A 25,978-nucleotide genomic window follows, 5' to 3' on the forward strand; every position below is an offset into this window, starting at 1 on the left:
GAAACTAAAATGAAAGCGCTGAGCGGGTGATTAAAATGCTCGCGACCGATAATGATGCTCTTAGACGATCCCCACCAGTGCGTAAATAAAGCCAAAATAGCAACCCCTATAGCAGACCCCAGACGAGGCATATATTGACAATACTTTTTTCGTCAAACTTTTCATCAAACTTTTCTTCAATATTTTCACTGATTAGCTGGCATGGCCGTAGCTGAAGAAAAACTCATTTTTTTCTTGAACTAATACGAATCAAATAGCGGTATAACGCACAAAACACGCACACCTCAACCGTCATCGACTCCTGTGGAGCAAACTGCGGGGGAGATGAGGGGAAATGTGGAAAGAATATCAAACTTTTCTGATTTCCCTCAATATTTACTTCAATATTTTGGGTTCGCACTCACACCATCAATCTTTTTCTTCAATAATCAAGAGTTTGTCAAACCTTTCCCGTCGTGTGGGGTCTGCTTATCATGACGCGAACTCGCACCGGTCGTTGGTAAACGGGTTTGGGAAATGTAAACGCAACCTTCGGTGAATAGCGAGTTGGCAAATTTGGCGACCCGCTCCAACCGTTGCCAAACCACACACACCCGGAAATAAATGGTAACGCATAAATAAAATGTACTGCCGTCTTCTGAAAAATGGTTCGGTTATTCATCATCAAAACCATTGTGATGGAGGTCAGTTTAGTTTGGATTTCAATTGATTGGTGGCGCTAGTGCATATGAAATAACCTGATAGGTTAGATATCTCGAAATCTGGAATTTTTAGAATATTGGCGTCTTCTACAAAGTTGTTCGGGCGGTCAAAACTATCATGACGAAAACAAGTTTAATTTGAAATACAACCGCATGGCGGCGCTAGTGAATTGGAAATAACCTAAAAGCTGCGATCATTTTCTTCAAGTCGAGTCAAGTACGAGACACTGAAGACAACCTTACTGTTGAGGTCGAAATACGTATCTGTCAAGATACAATTAAGTGAGTGGAATTCAATGGGATCGTTTAAACTCGTCTTATGACAGGTGAAAACATTCCACTAAAAAGCTCAAAATAATTTTCTTATCAATAACCTAAAAGGTTAGATATTTCGATAGTTGAAATCTTAAGAATATTGCCGTCTTCTACAAAGTTGTTCGGATGATTAAAACCATCATGACGAAAGCAAGTTTAGTTAATAATACAACCGCTTGGCGGCGCTGGTGTATGGAAAATAACCTGATAGGTCAGGTATCTCAAAATATGTAATTTTTAGAATATTGCCGCCTTCTACAAAGTTGTTCGAATTGGTCAAAACCATTATGACCTATGCAGGTTTAGATTAAGATATAACCGCTTGGTGGCGCTAGTGTATAAGAAATTACCTCAGAAATTACCTGCTAGGTTAGATATTTCGAAAACTGATTTTTAGAATATTGCCGTATTCCACAAAAGTTGTTCGGGTGGTGAAAACCGTCATGATGCAAGCAAGTATAGTTTTAAACACAATCGCTTAGCGGCGCTAGTGTATAAGAAATAAACTGATAGGTTAAATATCTCAAAATCTGGAATTTTCAGAATATTGCCGTATTGTACAAAGTTACTTGCCATAAAGACGAGTTCGTACAATTCCATTTAATTCCACCACTTGGTTGTACCTTTGACAGATACTTATTTCGACTTCTACAGTAAGGCCATTCTCAGTGTCTCGTACTTGACTCGATTCAACTCAACTCGAGCGCCAACGAATATTGCGGTTTCAAACTAAACTTCTGGTTTTGACTACCCTTTTAAATCTTATATAACATAACCAACCTAACAGATAATTCGGATAACTTTGTAGAAGGCGGCCACTTTCTAACTCTAACGGATTTAGAAATATTGAACCCTAACAAGTTATTTCTCCTACACTAGCGCCACTATGCGTTATGAATTCCAAACTAAACTAGTCTCCATCATAAATGTTATGGCTACAACTTTGTAGAAGACAAAATCTTGCTAAGTCTTATAGATCTCGAGATATCCACCTCACTAAATTATTGCATATAAGCTAGCACCACCTAGCAGATGTGTGTCTAGCTAATCTGATAATCACAAAATGCATTACGCACATACTTATATTACAAAAGTTGGAGCGCGTTCTGAAAGATTTGAAAATAAATAATATTTTTTTCCTGATTTTATTTATTTCCGTGTTTGCCTCAATAGCAACCGGATATTCACCACCGGTGCGAAGCATGATTGCACTTCAACAACCTTGATAGAAACAACCGGTGCGAGAACAAGTGCATAAATAAAATATGAACGCATTTCGTTCCTATGGTCCAATGCACCGAGTTCATCATTGACGTTTGAGACGGGCGCTGTTTACTAAGAATGAATACTTTTTCATTCATCGAGTTCATGCAAGTGTTCATTTGTAGTAAACAGCGCCCGTCTCAAACGTCATTGTGTTCATTCGGTGCATTGGACCATACTAGACACTCATTTGGATACACGCTAATTTGAAACAACCCAGTGGCCGGGTCATTTGTACCCGGATTTTTTTGATGTTAGTAGTTGTCAAAATCTGGGTATGTCAACAAAATGGATATGAGTCAGCCGAACCCGAAATCTGGGTAAACGAGGACTTAAACATTTTCAGATATATCAACATGGCGTCGAACAACGTCGAAGTCGCATGTTGGAATTAATGTTGGGGTTTTTATCGGAATGCAGCAAGAAACAGGTAGAAATAGTTGAATTTATCATGGCGGAGCATTGTCGGCACAACCGGCAAATGTTTTGCGTTGGGGAAATTGTTTTATTTATCATTTTTTACACAATAATAATTTTCTATAGAGATTTGAGTTAAGGTACCCGAACCCAAATTAGAGTAACCACGGTTTTGCTGAATCTGGGTCACTTTGACATAATTCTGGGTAGGTTCAGGTTAGCGTGCACATCGGTGGGGATCGTCGAAGGGGAAAAAGAGGGGTTTCATTGATGCTTCAACATGCTGTTTGGTTTGGGTGGCGTGTGGTATGATGGAGGGCAAATTTGAATATAGTTTTCGTTTTATACATCTCCTTATTTCCATATTATATTATGTATGCGGTTTTGTTAGTCTTCTATTTATATTTAGGAATCGTTCAAAAATGGCATCGGGCCTTGGCGAAGGGGGGTGAGGGTGTCGTTGGTTGAATAATCCTCAATGTATTTGACGTCATGTTCTAGTCGGCCTTGAGAGTTATTGGCTTAATTTTCAAAATGTTCGTGTACATTTCACTCCGAAATCGAACCTTTTATAGAAGTCTTGGAGACCCATGATGTTATATACCAACCCGACCAGTTAGTCATAACAATTATATCACTATGTGTTACAAATAACAATACTTGAAATAATTTCTCTGTCAAAAATGGATAAAAGAAAATTTCACGATCTTCATAACTTAATTATAACATAATGTATTATGCTTATTTTACAGAAAACAAAATTGCCAACATTTTTGGTAGATAGGAATTGGAAAAAAACGAAGTTACCACCTTCAGTATATCTTGATTTAATCGAGAAAGGCATCGTCACCGCTAGGTGGATTAATTTGGGTTTTGTGTCATAGATTGGAAGAGGAAAAGAGGGGTTTCATTGATGCTTCAACCAACATGCTGTTTGGTTTGGGTGGTGTGAAGTTATGGTGTAGTTTGGGTGATTTCAAGGGCTTATATAGCTTTCATTTTATACATCTCCTTATTTCCATATTATATTATGTATACGGTTTTATTTGTCCTATATTTAGAGTTAGGAGTCAAAATTGGCATCGTGGCCTTGACAAAGGGGGGGGGGGTAGTTGGAGGTATCGTTGGTTGAAAAATCTTAATGTACTTGACGTCATATTTCAGTCGGTCTTGAGAATTATTGGCCTAATTTTCAAAATGTTCGTGTACATTTATTAGACAAAGGCACGCTAAATCGATGTGTGACACACAACTCGTATTATTGAACACTTACGCGTAAAACTTCGTCCTCAGTGTCTCGTACTTGACTCGACTCGAGTATGATGTATATGTATGTATGATGTGTATCACACTAAGGCGAAACCAAACGATTTAATCAAGAAAGGCATGGTCACCGCTAGGAGGATTAATTTGGGTTTTTATATAAATTTTCGTTTTTCCTTTTCTACACGGAAGAAAAAAAGTACCCAGCATTGAGTTTTTGTTTAACTTTCGAGTTATTTTTTTTTCTCTTTCATCCATGGAGTGCACTCTTTTTTTCTGTTGTCAAAAACAAAAGAGTGAAACAATTCAACGCAACGCCAGTTTAATACGGGAAGCCAACTTTGAGTTTATTGCTTGACGTCGAAATTGAGTAAATTCAACCTATCGTTGGGTAAATATTTTTCCGTTGGGTACTTTTTTAACATGGGAGTAAAGGCAAACTACTTCGATCCCACTTACTCAATTTTGGTTTCCCGTACCCGTACGAATGTTCGAGGTTGGGTGAATGCAACTCACTACATATTGGGTAGTTTACTTTTATCCTTCACCATCAATATTTTTTGTAATTGAATAAATGGCTTCCAACACGTCTACACTTCAACAACGGAAGCATATAATAATGTATCCGTGGTTGATGTTCTGAAATACCCTGTTTTCTAAGTATGCGTTAACAATTTTGCTGAACTAACGTTTTTTAGGTCCCACGTTCCCCGGGGTGCCCTATAAGGAAAGATACTAATTAAGATGAATGGAACGTCGAACGTGCCTGGGGTTGAACCCACAACCTCCTGCATATGAGACAGAAGTGGTAGCCATATGACCACCAAGCCCGTTAATCCAACAGTCAATTCCTTATTAATGTCGATAAACAGTAGATCATATTTTCTACTGATCTAGCTAGCTAGATTTAAGCGTAGATATGACTCATTGCCATTAAGGAACGCATCCGAATAGTATTGCCGAAAAGAAGAAAATTCACATCATTATCACTGATGCAAAAGGCCTCTGCCATTGCCATTCAAGCCTCCAGGAAACAATGTCCGTTGGATCACATGCGTGAAATAAGTGCGTCAATAAATACTAGATTATTTAGTTGCCATCTCATTGCTAATGACATAAGCCCACTCATCGCATCAAGATCACATATCCGAGGGGAAGGACAAACAAATTCAAATCTCAAGAGGCGAGCCAGCCAAGGGCTTCAAGCCTCTGTGATAAAGAAAAAGAAATTAAAACTATGTCTTTATTTTTTCAGCTGTTTCTGCTTAACTGGGAGATCTCCAATCTTACGACGAAACTTCAAGCATTCGCAAATATCTACTCAAAACTTGATTACACAACACTCGACTGTCTGAGCAAGTTGATCGATACTGTGTATAATATTTTAAGCAAAGCGTCTCCCATGCGTTGTGCAGATTGGGATGCCAAGGATGATAAAATATTGATTGGATACTCTTTTCACCATACCATCAATTGTAAGCAGTGCGGTCGGGCGGTGAAAATGACGCGAACCAGTCTTCTGAAGCACCTGAAAGAACACAAATCTGGCAAAATAAGCTCGCAAGTCATTAAATTGACTGACGATGATCTCGATCTGGTTGCAGCTCTTGACAATATAGGACTAAATGTTGGGGAAATATGTTCGCAAAAAAGTTCAACTAAATTATACAATCGAACAGATATTGCAATGCAAAATTCAGACAATGCAATGATAAATTCTGAGAGGGATACCCCAGATTCAATAGTAGTACATTTGAAAAAAGATGATACATCAGAACAGAATTCATTCATTGGAAAAGAACAGCGAAAGACTCATATTCCAACAAAACAAAATGCACTCGAGAAAACAAATCAGAAACAAAAAGAACCTAAACGGAAAGCTCACGTACCGATTCGACTGATTGATGGCGATTACACTGCAGTGGGTAGTATTCCCAATACAAAATTTGACTTGTCGAAGAAAACCAAAAAGTTCATCATAAACATAACCCCAAAAACTCGGTTCATGGTGCATAAATCACGTCGACACGAAATCTTAGAATCCCCAGCCCATCACGAGATCGTTTTATCCTTGGAAAGTGCTTTTCAGACTTGCTATCCTAGAGCTAAAGCATATCTTTTTGGCTCTCGCATAAACGGACTTGGCAACGAATGCAGCGATCTGGATATTTACCTGGACCTAGAGAACAACTACGATGGATCACTCAAATATTCCAAAGATAAGCTTAAGTTCTTCGTTGAATTGACGGAGAAAGTATTTAGTTTAACCGACCAGTGGACCAAACTTGACCCAGTAATAAGTGCCAGAACTCCTATACTACGAGCATGGAATACGAAGCATAAAATCGACTGCGATATATCGTTTACTCATGGCCTATCCCACAGCAACACTCGACTAATACAATATTTTTTCGAGCTGCAGCCCGTTTGTAAGTATAAACATATATATTTATATGGTATAGCCTTTTAGCGTTCTTGCATTTCTCGTTCAACAAAGTTGTACCGAAAGGTTATTAATTCACACAAAAACAAACTTTTTATAGAAGCCGTTTTTCCTAATGACGTATGGCATAAGGCCGTTTGGCCTAATCAGGTATCAGGTATCAGAACGTCGGCTCCAGGGGCACGTTCACCTCAATTCGGCAGATTTGTGCCATCGCCTCTACAGCCTTTATCATCACGCACCTGACGGAAAAGGAAGTGAACAAAAAGGCAGGAATATAGATGGGAGAAAAATGGGAAGTTTGGGAAAGGGACCCTTGAAGAGGGCATACAACGTATATATGTAACACGTACAAAAGCTCATAGCTCCTTACCACAACGGGTTATGAACAACAGAATACGTTGAAGGTTCAGACTTCTCCAGTCAATTTCACTTAGTAAGTGTTTACCAAATATTTGGAAACGCAGTTGCGCATAAACTGGGCAGTTACATATGAGATGATAAGAAGTTCCATAATCGGATTCACAACCATCACAAACAAAAGATTCAACACGTTGAATATTTGCCATGTGATAGTTGAGTCTGCAGTGACCTGTGAAGGCCTTGACTAAGACACTGCAATTCTGTTTAGACAGATTAGCTAAATAGTTTGGTACTACCGAAGATGGCTCTCGGATATACAATTTTGTTTGTCGACATGATTACTCCAATACCGTTTGTGCTGAATGGAAGCCCAAGAGCTAATCAAACGCTTCACCCAACACTCAGATATTGGAATAGCTGGCTCAGGACCAATAAAGTCTTGTGATGCTCCAGTGCGAGCTAACTCATCAGCCAATTCGCTTCCAGCTATGGAAGAATGGCCATGTACCCATATAAGGTGTAACGTATTATCTGAATTCAGTTCCTCAATTTGAGTTCGACATGCGATTACTAACTTCGACCTTGAGTTGGCCGAAGCGAGGGTTATGATAGCTGCTTGGCTATCTGAACAGAAGTATATTACTTTGCCCATTATGTGTTTCTGCAGTGCGGATTGCACTCCACACACACTCCACATGGCAAATATTTCCGCTTAAAAGACAGTGCAGTGTTCACCCAGTGCGTGGGACTGTTCCAATCTTAGCTCACGCGAGTAGACACCTGCACCCGCTCTACATTCGAAGAGGGAGCCGTCTGTGTAACAAAAAATCCTGTCCGACATACTTCTCTTCAAATAGTCAGATGTCCGCACATCCCGCGAGGGGAATTGTGTTGAAAGTGTCCTATACCCAAGTAACATTTCAAGTTTTAGGCCCGATGCCCACGTAGCGTCTTTTCAACGTTGCGTGCAAACGGCGTTAAAAGGACGCATGTGTGCATCGGGAAAAAGCGGTAACGCAGCGTCGCCGCACCGATGCACACCTGCGTTTTTTCAACGCCACGTGCACGCAGCGTTGAAAAATCGCTACGTGGGCATCGGCCCTTATTCCACTCTTGGAATGGTTTGACGATCAAATTATAAGAACTAACAATAAAATCCATTATTACACGACAACCATCTGATGACCTCTATAAGAGTAAGGTATGACCAAGTAGCCCTCTCTCACTATACTGCCGCGATTCGCATAAGAGTCGCATGTCGATTTTTGACGATTTTGATTTTCTTCCAGAAATAAGCTTAAAATGCCCTCAAATTTAAGAAAAACTAATAAAATAATTGACTATGTTCTAGAAATATGAAAATCAAAAACCACTTGTGTTGTTCCATCTTGTTATTTATTCGCACAACAGTCACATTCCTGATTTTGCTACACTTTTAAACAAAAAATAAATATAATTGGTTTAAGTATAATGGTCCATTCAATAGTTCCATAGTGATGTATACAGATCAAGAATATTATGCCAATTTTTCAGAAAGATTCCAGGTTTTATTAATTAATTAGATTTTTTGTATTTCTCCATGTAAAACGAGTTTGAAAATTCAACGGCATATTAATCAAGTTGAAGAAAACTGACGTGGGACGCTTTTGCGAATAGGGGGAGTATAAACCTCTTACACGCAAAAATATTGCAGTCAAAACTACCATTCCGGAGGTTATTTTAAGAATATGCACCGACGATTTTCAGCAGAAAACAAACCCGTTTGATTTTACCATGCGCGCAGTAAAAGTTAACTGTGGCCCATGCGGAATGTTGTCACATGAACTGAAACAGTGGTAAATTTCTCTGAAACCATGGTAAAATTGACTGGTATTTATGGTAGTTTTAAAAACAGAGCGTAGTCTATAAAATAGTAGTTTTTACCACGGAATTTTTTCTGTGTAGGGTCTGTCTCATTTGGAGAATTAAACTGAAATTAAACTTAAAAGTGACATTTCAATAATTATCGAATAACCCTGCTCGCAGAGCAAGATTACTTTTGACACATGATTTTCTAATTTTGGAACTGTCACTTTTAAGTTTAATTCTCCAAATGAGACAGACCCTTAGAGTAAAATCAGCAGTGATTCAAATCGTTCGGGGCTGTCAGTTGGAATATGAATCTGAAACATTAATTTTCCCAGCAGCTGTTCTAGATTTATTTTTTATACCTGCCAACTGTGAAAAAAATAAAACTGGTAGAGTAGAGTGGGGCAAGGGTACGCACTTAGTTTTCAATCGATCATGTGGCCCTTATGAAGCAAGCTTCTGCATATCAAATCAGTGTCGATGATTCATATACTCTTCCTTTATGTTACCCAGTGCAAAAAATATTGAAATTATTGAGATTCGTTTTAGTAGAACCCTTATTGCAAGACAAGTGAAAAACGCACTCTTACCCCACCGGTGGGGTAAAAGTGCGCATCGGGTGGGGTAAGAGTACGCATTTATCCAATCATGTGCTTTAAGTATATATTGACACAAATAAGAGTTCATTTCATTTCATTTATTTAGTTAACATCTAAACAGATTGCATTATCTCTTATTGGGCCTGCGCAAACCTCCTGTCTCGCCGGAGGGCCGTCGTGTCAGGGCTGTTTAGCGTCCCACCTAACACCAGGACTTGGGCTTGTGCGCTTTGAGCGGCACACGGTCGCTTTGGCGGAGCCTACTTGCGGATACATGCAGCTTTTTATAGAGGTTTAACAGGGCCCACTGTCAAACCCCACCACATCCTAGGCAGGCGCCACAACTCGCAGATGGCCTGGGGAGGGATCGTCAAGCCCTTGGACAAAGTCCCTGCTGCCCCCGAACTAAACAGATAACACTGAATCAACAATTTGACGCCACAATGCACGGTTCGAGGCCACATCTCTCCATCCTCGGATACGCCCCACGCTCGCCAAGTCGTTTTGAACCTGGTCTGTCCATCTCGCTCGCTGCGCTCCACGCCGTCTCGTACCTGCCGGATCGGAAGCGAGCACCATCTTTGCAGGGTTGCTGTCCGGCATTCTTGCAACATGTCCTGCCCATCGTACCCTTCCGGCTTTAGCTACCTTCTGGATGCTGGGTTCGCCGTAGAGTTGGGCGAGCTCATGGTTCATTCTTCGCCGTCATCCACCGTCTTCTAGCACACCGCCAAAGATGGTCCTAAGCACCCGTCTCTCGAATACTCCGAGTGCTTGCAAGTCCTCCTCGAGCATTGTCCATGTTTCATGTCCGTAGAGGACAACCGGTCTTATAAGCGTCTTGTACATGACACATTTGGTACGGTGGCGAATCTTTTTCGACCGCAGTTTCTTCTGGAGCCCGTAGTAGGCCCGACTTCCACAGATGATGCGCCTTCGTATTTCACGACTAACGTTGTTGTCAGCCGTTAGCAAGGATCCGAGGTAGACGAATTCCTCGACCACCTCGAAGGTATCCCCGTCTATCGTAACACTGCTTCCCAGGCGGGCCCTGTCGCGCTCGGTTCCGCCCACAAGCATGTACTTTGTCTTTGACGCATTCACCACCAGTCCAACTTTTGTTGCTTCACGTTTCAGGCGGGTGTACAGTTCTGCCACCTTTGCAAATGTTCGGCTGACAATGTCCATGTCATCCGCGAATCAAATAAATTGACTGGATCTGTTGAAAATCGTACCCCGGCTGTTACACCCGGCTCTTCGCATGACACCTTCTAGCGCAATGTTGAACAACAGGCACGAAAGTCCATCACCTTGTCTTAGTCCCCGGCGCGATTCGAACGAACTGGAGTGTTCGCCCGAAATCTCCCCACAGTTTTGCACCCCATCACCGTTGCTTTGATCAGTCTGGTAAGCTTCCCAGGGAAGCTGTTCTCGTCCATAATTTTACAAAGCTCTACGCGGTCTATACTGTCGTATGCCTCCTTGAAATCAATGAGCAAATGGTGCGTTGGGGCCTGGTATTCACGGCATTTTGAAGGATTTGCCGTACAGTAAAGATCTGGTCCGTTGTCGAGCGGCCGTCAACGAAGCCGGCTTGATAACTTCCCACGAACTCGTTCACTAATGGTGACAGACGACGGAAGATGATCTGGGTTATCACTTTGTAGGCGGCATTAAGGATGGTGATCGCTCGAAAGTTCTCACACTCCAGTTTGTCGCCTTTCTTGTAGATATAACCCCCCCCCTTTCATATAACCCCTTCTTTCCACTCCTCCGGTAGCAAAAGTTAGTTGCAGCTTTTTAGATGCATATGCGTACTCTTGCCCCACCGGTTCCTGCGTACTTTTACCCCACAGTCTCAAAAATTATTCAAGTAATGGTTTTGACTTCTTGGAAAACCAACCGGATTGGTGTTCTGTACCATAAAGTACTCTATACAATAGGTTACCGAAATGGTATAATGTTCACCTGATTGAACGTATATATGGTAATGTAATACTAGTTGCGGAAATCCAATTATTTTTAGCAAAATGAACAAAAAGTTATCTAACTCCATATCTCCCTTGTTGTTTATTCAAATCGTTTACAATTACATATGATAATAGTTGGCCAGAATACCTTTCAAACTGATGCAGTGCTGCTAGTTTATCTTTTTTTATTACTTCAAAAAATCGAAAACGTACTCTTACCCCACGCGCACTCTTGCCCCACTCTACTCTATAACCAGCCCGGTGGCATCCCTATCTTACACAATAGGTTTGTTTTGCAGCCAACATTGCGCGACCGTATCCCACTGACAGTTCTGTATCCTAATGGAAATCAAATGTGATGTTTGTAAACAAAACACATACTATCAAAAATTTTATTCTGAGATGTTGGCTACAAAAACATGGCGCCGTGCCACCGACCTGGGTATAACGCTCCGTTCTATTTTTTGACGATTCAAACCACGAATGAATCACGAGATTCAAATATTTTCCAATTGTTTTGGTGTATGAATGCGTCATTTTATCTACGGATCAATCCACTTTGCAATTGCGGCGCCTTTTTCGGCAGCAACATGATGATTTCATGTGAAACCAGCGAGTTTGTTATATTTTGCTGCAGATTCAAACTAGAATAGTGGTCGAAAATTTAGAGTTTCATTCTCTACTGATTTCACTCTTATAAGGTTTTACATCGAATAAACATAACCTCAAAAACTCAATCAAATGAACTCAATTTGACTTTTATCGGTGGTAGGTTCATGAGGTTTATCCTATCTCCCGCAGCAAGCGGATGAACCTTTTTTTTATATACAAACCACCGATACCTGTCAAATATGAAAGAAATTCACCAGGACGCAGCCATGGCTACATACGTGTGACGTCACACTGTGAAACCATATAAGCGTATTTGGAAACCCCTTTTAAAACACCCGCAGAAAAGGGAATTTGGTTGCGGCAGCTGTCAAAAATGTTGGTTTGAAAAAAAGGAAAACAAAATTACGAAAAAATAAAAACAAAATGGACTGATGATGCAAATTAAGATGAGGATGTCAACACAATAATATTTTTTCAGGTTTGTTTTGTAATATACTGTCGTTGCGCTTTCAATTTTATGGTGAAAGCAAATATATTATATTAACAATATGGTTCACTTCGAGCATTTCCATACAACGAAATGGCGAACCATTTGTCGGTGATAACAAAATCATCTAGCGAGCAAAAAGGAATCAAAACATGTTTTCTTCTTGTTTATTCTAGCAAATCTTCCTGCCAATTTACAGTGACAGTCATACTGTTGAAAAGTTTTCATACGACAGTGCAGGGATGTCCATACTTTTTTGAATAAATCAATCATCAACACTCAACAGATCGATTTTTTTTCTTTTACACTTAAGGTTCAAATGTCATACATCAAATCGACTTCTTTTTCTTGCTGTTCGCTTCTTTTTTTTGCGGAGAGCCTACTCATTCGCTCAGATCTGATTTTGTACAAAGTACTTAAACATTTCAAAAGGTATCAAACTCTATATATTTCCACAAAATATTAACGTCCTTTTCAATACCAAATAAGAAAGCGCACAGATTATAGTGATACGCATAAACAACCTCAAACATACATCTGAGATTGATTTGTTGTGCATCCTTCTCCTAATTACACAATTTCCTACATGCATTTTACATGAATGTAAAATTATGATGCAATTGACTACCTTCTCAAATGTTCGTCCAGATTCAATGGATTGTTTACATGACCATATGATCGGTCTTCTCTCTGTGTACATGAAAAGTGATGCCGTTTTAGCATTACATTATTATTTTAGCATTACATTACATTATCAACACTTGAGTTATGAAAAAATAAATAACCTGCGTTTCTTATGAATGCTTGCGTTTTCACAGTTTAGTTTTCACATATTTGGTGTCAATATATAGCATGAAAAGCAACATTTTCATAGATTATTGTTTGATGTTTACGTACATATTCGAGAAAACAAGCATAACATATAGAACAAATCAACACGCAACACTGAACGATGATTTCCGAGTATCTGCAAAGTATAAGAGAGCGTGAGAGTAAATCGACGGTTTCCCTTCCTGGAAAAATATTTTTTCAACTTTGCAATATTTTCGGCAAAAGGCAGTTTTTTCAAATACTATTACGAAATTCATCCAAATGAAGCATCCCACGTATGTATTGAAGTCACCACTATATGTTGATGTATGTAGTTTTAAAACAAGAGTGCTTCCCCAAGGGCCGCATACGTCTGTCACTTGCGAACAAAGCTTGTGTACTCTGCATCGAAGCTTAGAACCGGTGTTAGGGCGCAATCGTTAATGTGAACATGTTTATATTCGGTTAGTTACTGCAAATAAATTCTTTATCGAGTCCCTATAATCAAGCAGGTATCTCAAGCATACCACATCGTTAATTTGCTGCATGATTGAGTGTTTAATTTTGATAAAATATCAAAAACAAAAGTGTGCATAAAAATTGCCTCGCCATAACAAAAAGGTGGTAGAGAATTAACACTGTTATTTACAGTTTAGAACCAAATCCAGATGTCGCACATGTTGGGGTAGGGATTCAGTGCTCCGCCTTCTCCCCCTGTGCTTCCTCGATTCAGCTGGGGAATGCATTTTCGCCTCAGGGGGCGGATTTTTTCCTGGGGGTGGTACAAGCACGTGGCTGTTTTCTTGTCAATGACTGGATGAAGGTAATTTGGGCCTTAGGGGAAGGAGGGGCAATATGCCCTAACTAAGCATAGACTGCTTTTATGCCTTAGCTATAACGATTTCCATGGGTGTTTCTACCTCACGCAACAGTTAAACAATATAGCTAGCTGATGCCATATTAAAATTAGAAAAAAATCTCAATCCTATTGATAATATTCACATTTCAAAAAAGTGGTGATATTTCGTTGCCGGAAAACTCATAAGGCAAAACGCCTTTTAGCAGGCAGCTCTTAGGGAACAATGTACCATGCGTCGGCACATCAGCATTCTGGTATGGACAGTGCGTGGAGACGCAAGTACATTGTAGGATAGTTCCACTAGGGCGTTTTGCCTCGCCGAAATGTTATATGTTTCATCAGGAAGGTATTTGCAACTTCACCTACCAAATATTTTTTGCTAAATTTGTTTCATTTTAATAATATAATCAATATATGTTATCGTAATATTGATTCCAGAACTAATATTTCTAGTGCCTTTCATTTAAATGCTTAAATTTCCTTTTGAGTTAGAATTGTAGTTTTATATCTATGGATGGGTTTGTATCCATGCTTTCACCGAAGGCAAAATTATTAAAAAATAGTCGAGCTTTTCTCTGCATCCTCTGCAATGATTTAACGGATTTGCAAGATTTTTCGCGATTAATTTGTCACAGGCCTAGCGGCTTCCCAATCATCAATTAGCAGTGAATCCAACAAGAATGTGACTAAAAATCTTGATCTTCTCCGGTATCCAAGGATGTTATCGATCATTTAGTTATATGTTTTTGATCATTTAGTAGTTTGTCAATAACTCATTCCAGAGGCTAAATTTCAATATATGTTGTATGGTGGACTTCTAGAGCAAAGGTTTATCTACAACTCTGCCTAACAGTTCGTTCAATTAATTTCACTAATAACGGAGCTATACTGCCGTAATCTGAAAATGTGACGTATACGCCATTTTCAAAAAATCAATAACAATATGGTTCACTTCGAGCTTTTCCATACAACGAAATGGCGAACCATTTGCCGGTGATAACAACGTCATCTAGCGAGCAAAGAGGAATCTAAACGTGTTTTCTTCTTGTTTATTCTAGCAAATCTTCCTGCTAATTTACAGTGACAGTCATACTGTTGAAAAGTTTTCATACGACAGTGCAGGGATGTCCATACTTTTCTGAATAAATCGATCACCAACAGATGATTTTTTTTTCATTTTGCACTTATTTCGATAATATAGAGAAAAATGAATTGTGATCCGACTGCTCCAATAGAAGCTGTTCCGCATATAAGAAAATGCTTGCGTTAGAAAACATTGATTCAATTTCTTTTGGATCGAAAATAATTGCAAGCATTAGCTAGTTTTTCGCAAGATTTTTTATCAACAGTTGCCAGCATCCAGGTGCTAACATATATGCGTGGAAAGCAATGTTTAGTTTTTAGTAAACCACCAGAAATTTGCATCACACGCGGGTGTTGTCAACAGTTCTTACTTTTCACGAAAAAAGTATTTGATGTTAGTTAAGCAGGAAGGTATTCGCAACTTCACCTACCAAATATTTTTTGATAAATTTGTTTCATTTTAATAATATAATATATGTTATCGTCATATTGATTCCAGAACTAATATTTCTAGTGCCTTTCATTCAAATGCATAAATTTTCTTTTTGAGTTAGAATTGTAGTTTTATATCTATGGATGGGTTTGTATCCATGCTTTAACCGAAGGCAAAATTGATAAAAATTATTCGAGCTTTTCTCTGCATCCTCTGCAAGATTTTTCGCGATTAATTTAAACAGGCCTAGCGGCTTCCCAATCATCAATTAGCGATGAATCCAACAAGAATGTGACTACAAATCATGATCTTCTCCGATATCCAAGGATGTTATCGGTCATTAAGTTATATACGTTTGATCATTTAGTAGTTTGTCAATAACTCATTCCAAAGGCTAAATTTCAATATATGTTGTATGGTGGACTTCTAGAGCAAAGGTTTATCTACAACTCTGCCTAACAGTTCGTTGAATTAATTTCACTATTAACGGAGCTATAACTCTAGTAGCAGTAACTTATACTAAATGATTGAAATTTTAGATTGAAATTTTGTTATCATTTAGTACAAGTTACTGCTACTAGCGCTATAGCTTCGTTATAAGTTAATTCAAACATCGGGTTGTTAGACAGAGTTGTAGAAAAACCTTCGCACTAAAGTCCACCATACATCATAATTTCATAGTGATCGAACGCAGATTACTAATTGATCGATAACATCCTTGTCGGTATCCAGTGCTTTGAACATAAATTTTCCAAAACAGGATGAGTTTTCTTTTCGAACCTTGGCAGAGCCAAAGAAATCTATTGATATTTCACAGAGTTATGGTCATTTGAATGTTGATAAAGTGTTGCCTCCCCCCACCCCTCATTCTGTTCAACCCTTGTATGGCATAATCAAGTGCAGATTTTTCCCTTTCTCGTATACAAAGTATATTTTGCAGATAAGATAGCCATATTGATAATGAGATCAGGTCCACAATATGGCATACCACAACAAAAGAATGTTATAGCTTTATATTTTGACGTAGTGAACAAATTAAAAGAAATCATATGGGCTCGATGGCCAAACTTAGTTTCATTTACATATTGCATTATTTACTGAAGAATATAACTTCTGTTGTAAAATTTTTCGATGAAGCAGAATAAATACTCATATTCAAATTGCCTAAACATTTGCAAAAGCGCAGCCCCAACCAGATAGCATTATTTGTTATATAAAAGCACTTCTTGTAGCTTCCCTCTAAATGCCTTCAATAAATATATGATGAACATACATTTCAATTCGATAATATTTCTTGAAAATTCAGTTAATATGGCCAATAATAGTGTGGTATCCTACAACGCTATAGGCACAAACAAACAGACGTAACATTTCTCATTTCAACACCGTTCACGTGTTCAACGGTTGATTTGAAATACATCTGTGCTACGCGATTGTGCCAAGAGAGGCGCTAGTGTTTAATCACTTTGACATTTGATTAGTGTATATGCTGCTGAATGTTTTCTGTGTTGATGACGATGATGATGATGATTGATATAGATGTATGCGTTAGGAGTAAACGTCAAATGTGAAATAATCATAGCCGACTGTGTTTCTCGCGATTCTGATAACAGATGGCAGTAGTGTTTTCTGAAAAGCGAATGACGATAATTTTCGAACAGTTTGTATGAAGTGTTACGTCTGTTTGTCTGTGCTATAGGTGAGCTGTACCAGTTTTGGTCTTGTTCCGAATTTAGCCAGTTTCTTACATAACTCCAAAAATAAAGCAATTTGGAGGGCTTTCAAACCGTTCAAACCGATGATTTTTTTTTTTGGGAAAATGCATTTTTCAGGGTGGGTCATGTTAGGCACTAAGGTGGCCAAAACCGGTACACTTACCCTCTATCAAAATCAATTTGATTCATTAACGAATTCCCCCCAGAAGTACTTGAATTATTTTCGTGCTACGTTCGTATATGTTTAAACCGTGTGATCAATTTGGTTGACTGCAAACTGAATAGCTAGTTTGCAGTCAACCAAATTCCGAATTTTCATATTGCGTTTTAGATCTAGCCTCGTTAGTTTCATGAACCCGTCTTTACTCAAAAATTTTATTTAGGTTTTATTGTCCTACTGTCAAATTTCAGCTGGATTACTGCCACATTCTATATAAATTTGAGTGCGATTGTGTCATTTTAACTGCACTCAAATAGTTGACATCCAAAACACAATCTAGTCGCTAGTATTTCACAAATTTAAATGTGCGAATGAATAGGACGGTATGTACACGAACAGCAGGAAGCGTCGACTCTCGGTGTCAGCGTTGTTTTGTGCGGTGTCAAAATCAATCTTCAGTTTAGTACATTGATATTCAATTTGAAATCTCAAAATATGAATATCATTTCATCACATTTCATACTGCAGTACATGAATTCAACATTTTGAAGTCAGATTCTTAAAAGATATGCATCTGTTTAGAATATAAAGTGAAATAATCATCATTCATTGGTGCAAATCAACCGCAATTCCAAAAATTTATTTCAGCCCCGGTAGATATTTATTTTTTACGTTCGATTATCAATCGGCTGTTAAGGATCGGGCGGATAATTTGGTATGGAAGCATGCTGCGAAATATTCGTGCCTGCATTGTCGAGCTTCTGATCAAAACAAACACGAATCAGTGATGAAGCTGCCCAATGAGCGTCGATGCAACAGATGGTAAAACGAAGATTTCCGTCTTTGAGTATAACCTTGTTTTTTGTCTCAGTCGATCTGATGCCTCCGAATATTTTTAAAAATTAAAACCACCAAAAATTAAAAATGTGTGGCAGCCAAACGAGCTGCAGAATTGGGCCAATAAGATGAAAACCGGCAAACAGTAAAAAAGTGTGAGAACAGGAGCGAGTATAAAACGAGATGTGAATGCAGAATATTAACTTCAACAGCAACCTCTTAGCTTTCCAAATGTTTCACCGTGTGTCATTTTCGATATGCTGCACCGGCGGTACAACGCACAACATCTAATTTGTTATACATATTAGCAAAAACATGTCTACCACAATTTTGCTACATCATTTGATTTTCCGTTGGTATTCGATTAACTTTAATCGATTATGTGCACAAAAAACATTAGACATCCCTATTTTTTGTTGTGATGACATTTTAAAGTGTGTGTGTTTAACGATCCTCATATTTTGGGTAGTTTCGTTTCAGCGTGTATCGATCCTTTTGGGCACGGATGGCGCCACATGCGGGGTCGCCAAAATTTCGTGAGAGTGAATCATATTGTTAATATAGTATATTTGATTATTGGCAGTGGCTGGTTTTCTACCCGCCGCTGCCACATCCAGGCGCTATAGTATATGCGCAAATAGCCATAGTTAACCCGTTAACCGCTATATATAGCTATATATATGTGGACGAAGAATCATAAGGAATAAATTTTAGCTGTTACGCCCTTTTCAAATGTTGGTCTAGATGTAACAACTAACAGCGCAAACCGGTCGTGTCGCTTGTCCGTACTCAAATGAACTTGAAACGGCTTTTTTTGTTAAATATCTTGGCTGTGCATATGCACAGCATATGTTTCGAAATGGACAAATTGATATGAAATTTGCGAAAAAGAATCCACGTGTCTTGGAGGGACTCGAACCCTCAACCTCCTACTCTCTAGATAGGCGTGATAACCCCTACACAACAAGACCACTTAAAGGTGCTTTACTGTTGTATATCCACAGTCAAGCGAGTGCACATTGTTTTATTAAACGAGAGGATCGCACTCCATGCCCCCCAGTAACGGGCTGGGCGGGACGGTATAGAATGCGAATTCAATCGCACTCTGCTGTGCCAAAGGCTTGCTTGGCTAAAGCATTTGATGAGTTTGATTGCCTCACGTAAGCGGTCGCGTGTACTCAGACGACTAATGACGGTGAAAAACCGACACTTGATTACAATTAATTGCATATTATTCGGCAACTCGGCCGTACGAAAACCATTTTTTTGTTAAATATCTTGGCTGTGCATATGCACAGCATATGTTTCCAAATGGAAAAATGGACAAAACGCTTACGTGAGGCAATCAAACTCATCAAATGCTTTAGCCAAGCAAGCCTTTGGCACAGCAGAGTGCGATTGAATTCGCATTCTATACCGTCCCGCCCAGCCCGTTACTGGGGGGCATGGAGTGCGATCCTCTCGTTTAATAAAACAATGTGCACTCGCTTGACTGTGGATATACAACAGTAAAGCACATGTGGAGATTGGGCAAATCAAGCATTCAAAAGATATTCTATTTGCAAAAAAGAGAGCTAACCGCGGTGGAGGTTGGTACTCGGATTCTGATGGCTTTTCCGCAAACGTGACCTTTAAGTGGTCTTGTTGTGTAGGGGTTAGCACGCCTATCTAGAGAGTAGGAGGTTGAGGGTTCGAGTCCCTCCAAGACACGTGGATTCTTTTTCGCAAGTTTCATATCAATTTGTCCATTTCGAAACATATGCTGTGCATATGCACAGCCAAGATATTTAACAAAAAAATGGTTTTCGTACGGCTGAGTTGCCGAATAATATGCAATTAATTGAAACGGTTTGTCAAACATACAATCAAACATAAAAGTGACAGTTCGAAAATTAAAAAATCACCCCGTTATTAGAATGGCTGGTGCTACCTCTCAGGTGCTACCCAACAATTCCAATAGCACATCGATGGAAAATGATTTGATATCTGTCAAAAGTAATCTTGCTCTGCGAGCAGGGTTATTCGATAATTATTGAAATGTCACTTTTAAGTTTAATTTCAGTTTAATTATCCAATTGAGACAGACCCTCAGAACATACCGAACATACAGAAACAGATGAGCGCTGTGGAGCAAAATCGATTTTTTGAACCACCCTAATATGTGTATATATATATATATATATATTAGACTGGCCCAGGAAATCCCCCACCCCCTCCAGGATTGTGTCATTTAATCATCGTACAATCTTCTGTGCAATTGTTCTGTAACAGCAATCAGAGCCAATTTCCAGATCGAATGAGTGACGGAGGTGTATTTTCCTATATATTTTGGCTGAAATTCGGACAAACTTCAAATTGGATTCCTCAATAGATTTGAAATTAACCAGTGGAGATATATCAGCTTCCACACTGATACTCTTCCCTCCATCTTCATACGGTAGCTTGGCAGAAGGAAGGTCGTGAGATTTATAGCATCACACATATTGCTCGCTTTCAAATCTACTTCTACAAAAAAAACAAATTTATCCACCTAGCAGTGACGATGCCTTTCTCGTGCATCGTAAAATTTATTGAATAAATAACATAAGAAAGGTAAAAAAAATTGGGGGAATAGATCACATTTTTTCTACTATTTTGCATGTTTTTGCATTAATTACTATGCAAATTTGCAATGCATTGCCACTATTTTTGAAAAAAATATTTTTTTATTTTGAATTTCTTTTGGGGAAAAAACAATGATTCCAATAAGGAATGTCCGATCACGCCAATTTTCAATAGCAAACAATGGGACCGCATTCCCCGTTGAATACAACTTGTTACAAGTAAATCGGATAATGCTATATTAAAAAACCCAGATTAATCCACCTAGCGGTGATGGTGCCTTTCTCGTGCAATATAAAATATATTGAAAAAATCACTTTAAAAAGGTCAAAAAAGCTCTTTGGGTGAATAGATCACATTTTTCGATCATTTTTAATATTTTTGCCTTGCCACCATTCAAAACAATTGTTTTTGATTTTTTCCAAGGGGACCTGTGGGAAAAACAATGATTTTCAATAATTCCGAAAAGCAATGATCGGGCCCATTTTCAATAGCAAACAATTCCCTGTCGAATGCAACTTGTTGCGAGTAAATCGGATAATTCTAAGTTCTAAAACGTGTGTCTACAAAATTTGTACACATACACATACATACACAAAAAAAAACAGACGTCACCTCAGTTTGTCGAGCTGAGTAGATCGGTACATAACATTAATGCTGTCCAATGAGAGCTCGAAGTAGCTCGAAGTTTCTTCCTGTCCTGCTCATGCCCATTTGTTGACAAAGAAGAACGAGCAGGACGGGAACAACTTCGAGCTACTTCGAGCCGCTCATTGGACAGCACTATTATGGGTCTCCGGGCCATCTATCAAAAGTTTTTTTGGAGCAATCATATAGCCCTTCGGTACAACTTTGTTGTACGAGAAAGGAAAAAATGCATATGTTACAAATATGCGATCGTGGGTAAATAGTACAATAATTAGCGCAGCGGCACGTTTTAAAAAATACATTATAAAATACAATATGGATTAACTGTCCAGACAGCGCGTCTACAATTGTTTTAGGGCCGATTCCCACGTAGTGTTTTATCACCAATGTAATATTAAAGTTCAATAAAACTAGTTGTATGTCATACATTGATTTTGCATGCCTTTGTGTAATAATTGTACAAGTACATTTGTGAAAATTAACAACACAATTCACATAAATATCAATGGAAAAAGCCGCATAATATGGAAATAATGAGGTGTATGAAAACGAACGTTATGTTCAAATCACCCAAATGCCCAAACTACACCATCATTCCACCCAAACCACCCAACCCAATGAGCAGTTAGCCTCAATGACACGCCTCTTCTTTCCTTCCAAAGCAGGAAAAAATGGCAGCAAACGTAACGAGCGCACGAGAAAGCATGTACGAATGCGATTTTTATTTCCAACGATGAAACTGTGTTGATGCGAGCGGATAAAGTCATCGGCTTCGGTCTCTATAGCGCGTGTGTTAGTTTTCGTGTTCCACATTTGAAGCTTTGGAAAGCTTTGCTTGAGAGGTTAGCATCATCAATAAAGCACGAAAGAAGCAACACAAACTTTAATGCTGTCAGTATACACGGTGCGAAATTTATTCATTGAATGTGGAAATGCTACACACTTAATTTGTTTTACTCAATATTGTGCGGTTACTTGCTGAGTTTTTTTTTACTTTATTAAACTGTTTTTTTTTTAATTTACAGATTATATTCAACACCATACTTGCTAAATGGACACGGTCGGTTAAAGTGGCTGGTCCTTATTGCCTGATTTTCTCAAAATTGCACGCGGCGAACCTTTCATGAAAGGTACCGCCGCGCTTTCTGCACCCCGCTTACTTGATTCTTATGGATGAATAGCATTGCGGTGTATCGTTTGTCGCGGCCGTACCTTTCGACAGTCATTCGCCGCGTGAAGTTTTGTGCAAGTACCCATTTGGGAACATTACAAACGCCGCGCAGTGTATCATATCCAGAAAATCTGACAATAAAGTGTTCGTGAAAGTAGTCGTTAGATTATTCGCTGTTGGTTTGAGCGAGACAGAGTATATGACAAAAAATCAACCAGCAACTTGCGGTTTTTGGTTCGAAATGAACGTTTGTCAGCAATGGAATAATCCATCTAGATTTTCTACTAGATGGCTTTTTGTTGTACTATAAATCTCGCATAACTTTTCAGTGGTTTAAGTAACATTTTTAATGAATTAATTTGAGTACTGCAATCAACAGAACAACATGAAAACTATTGATTGCAGTATTCAAATTAATTCATGAAAAAATGTTACTTAGGTGCTTTTGAAAAGTTAAGCGAGAATTCATGAAAAAATGTTACTTAGGTCCTTTTGAAAAGTTATGCGAGAAATGTAATAGAAATGCATGAAGCCAAATAGGACTTTTTGGGAACTTGCAAGTGTTCTTATTGTTAAGTTGACTTTTTGTCAATTTATTGGTCAATACTTAAAAGGTGCTGTAAAAGAAAAGTGCATACTTAGGTTTTCCAAATCTGATGCAGACTATCTTTTGAAAAGGGTCAAACTTGTTTTTATTGATTTTTTCAAATGGATATAATCGATAAACGACGCTTCCTACAAAAAAGTATTGTATGGGTAATTGTCGCAAAATCATTCAAACTTTCTAATATGTAAAACTTTTTGAAAAACTCTAAATAGAACCCTACACTAAAAAATCAATTTAAAAAAATAAAAGTCAATTTGCAAAAAAACGCTCTTTTTGATTTGGAAGAAATTTTGTCTCAAGATAGGTGATTATATTCCCTACCAACCGTCCATACATCGCAAGCCGGGCACTTTTAAGGGAAAAAAGTTTTTCTAACAAAAACTTTTTCTTGACGGAATTGATTTTTTCAGTGTCTTTAAGGAGTGGATTTAACATATGTATACATATATATTGCGCTTTTTGCACTTTATAAGAGTTCTGCGAGATTTTTTTTCTCACAGTCATCTTTTTCTCACACTCAATACACTCAAAAAAGTTTGATTTTCCGTGTATAATATTTGAGTGTGAGTGCCCAATCTGAAAACAAATAGATGTCAAATCATGGCGGGAATCGATTTAGTGTACACGCTTACATGTGACTAACGAGTAATGGGTTATAATTGGGTAAATTTCAGGAACAAAATCGATCAACCCAAAATGAGAGTGAGTGTGAGAAAAAGAAGCGGGCAAATCACAATCTACACATAACTCTTCAAATTGGTGAAATCGGCAATACTCATATTAAGTATTCCTGTACAGTCAGGCAGAGTACAATGTTTTGGTCGTAACTGGTCGCAACTAAAGAAGCTAATAATGGAATATAATATTTTTTTGAAGATATAAACCCCTTTTTAATATTACTCTTAATTTAAAAACAAACTATATTTAGTGACTAAATTAGACAATGTATCATAAAAATAGATTTGCTTTCATTGGTTTAGTTTCAGATGAAAATACACTGAAAATAATTCCGACAAGAAAAAGTTTTGTTAGAAAAACTTTTTTTCCTTAAGAGTGCCCAGCTTGCGATGTATGGACGGTTGGTAGGGAACATAATCACCTATCTTGAGACAAAATTTCATTTAAATAAAAAAGAGCATTTTTTCGCAAATCGACTTTAAAATTTTTAAACTGATTTTTCAGTGTAGGGCTCAATTTGGATTGTTTCCGATATTTTCACTAGAAATTTTGACTGGTTTTGCGATGGTCACCCATACAACACTTTTTGTGTGGATGCGTCGTTTTTCTATTATATCCATTTGAAAATATTACCAAAAAATTTCAGCTCTTTTCAAAGAATAGTCTAGATTAAATTTGGAAAAACATTTTTGTTTTCATTTCGGATCATCAGGTGATTTTTCATTTCTCATTTTTCATTTCTTACTTCTTACTTTTCACTCCTCACTTCGCACTTCTCACGTCTCACTTTTCACTTCTCACTGCTCACATCGGCCCATAGGGGAAAGAAATGGCAGAAATGACGCTTAACTTTTAAAAAGAACATATGTCACCTTTTTTCATGAATTAATTTGTGTAACGCAATCAAAAGCTATGATATTGGTCTGTTGATCGCAATATTAAAATTCATTCATGAAAATATGTTTCTTAGGTCATTTTGAAAAAATAAACTAGAATTTTCAGTGTATACTATATAATCTTAAAATAGGTACTTTTTAACTCATTAATGGGTTTCTATGTTTCTTTGTGAAGTTTTTTTTTTCTTCCGTGTAAGCTGTGTATTCTATGCTGTCAGTGTGCCGGTTTCGAATAAATTGTGTCTTGGGAGAACATAACCTATAAATCGATAGCTTATTTGTTACGAAATAATGATGTCTCATAACTCTTTGAATATTTACTATTTGCCTTTCTCGTACAACTAAGTTGTACCGAAAGGCTATCATTTCACTCCAAATTCGAACTTTTGATAGAAGTCCCGGAGACCCATAGTGTTATATACCATTCGACTCAGCTCGATGAGCTGAAAAAATGTCTGTCTGTCCGTGTGTGCGTGTGTGTGTGTGTATGTGTGCGTGTCTGCACAAAATGCCATAAAAACATTAGCCAAATTTTCACATAGAAACTCTTAACTGATTTTCTTGCAACAAGTTGCATCCGACAGAGACTAAAACGTTGTTGATCACTATTGAATTTCATAATAATTGCAAATTGCAAAAATAGAAAATATTAAAATAGTGATGAGACATAGTCACATAGAACCATAATGTGTTATGAAAATGCCTTGCATCTATGAATATTTTGAAAGTTTATCCGTGGCTTGCTCCCATTAAGAGTTTCATCGTACTATAAAGATGCTCGTGTTGCACGCATTTAGGCGTAAGTATGCTCTTCGTTCAGTTTCATAGTACTATGAATTTGTCCGAAAGTCAAAATTCGAACATAGGAAATTCGAGAAACTTTTGGCAGCGCCATCTGTCGTCTACTAGTGTAAATTTTCTATCATAACATTAGACGGTTTAACTGTTTTGCCTTTCTTGTACATAATCGAGGTGTAAGCGTAAAAGCTACATTTATTACCTTTATGCGCGAGAAAGGCGCCATCACCGCTAGGTGGATTAATCTGGTTTTTTTGAGACGTGCCATCATTATGAAATTCAATAGCGAACAAGAAGAAAACATTCCCCATCGAATGCAACTTGTTGTAGCAAAATCGATTCAGGTTTAGTACTAGAAAAATTGTCTAATGTTTCAATGTGCACACACATACGCACACACA

The 25,978-nt window shown here is 38.2% G+C and overlaps 1 protein-coding gene across 1 annotated transcript in view; it reads left to right on the forward strand.

Annotated features, from left to right (window-relative positions):
• Positions 1-25,978, forward strand: part of LOC134219504 (terminal uridylyltransferase Tailor-like) — a 49,971-nt gene that overhangs the window by 22,681 nt on the left and 1,312 nt on the right. The window contains exon 2 of the mRNA XM_062698247.1: positions 5,215-6,388. Within this exon, the coding sequence (XP_062554231.1) occupies positions 5,215-6,388 (1,174 nt within the window). The remainder of the gene's footprint in view (positions 1-5,214; positions 6,389-25,978) is intronic.

The sequence above is a fragment of the Armigeres subalbatus genome, chromosome 3 (genome assembly GCF_024139115.2).
Source record: "Armigeres subalbatus isolate Guangzhou_Male chromosome 3, GZ_Asu_2, whole genome shotgun sequence".
Classification (NCBI taxonomy): Eukaryota; Metazoa; Arthropoda; class Insecta; order Diptera; family Culicidae; genus Armigeres; species Armigeres subalbatus.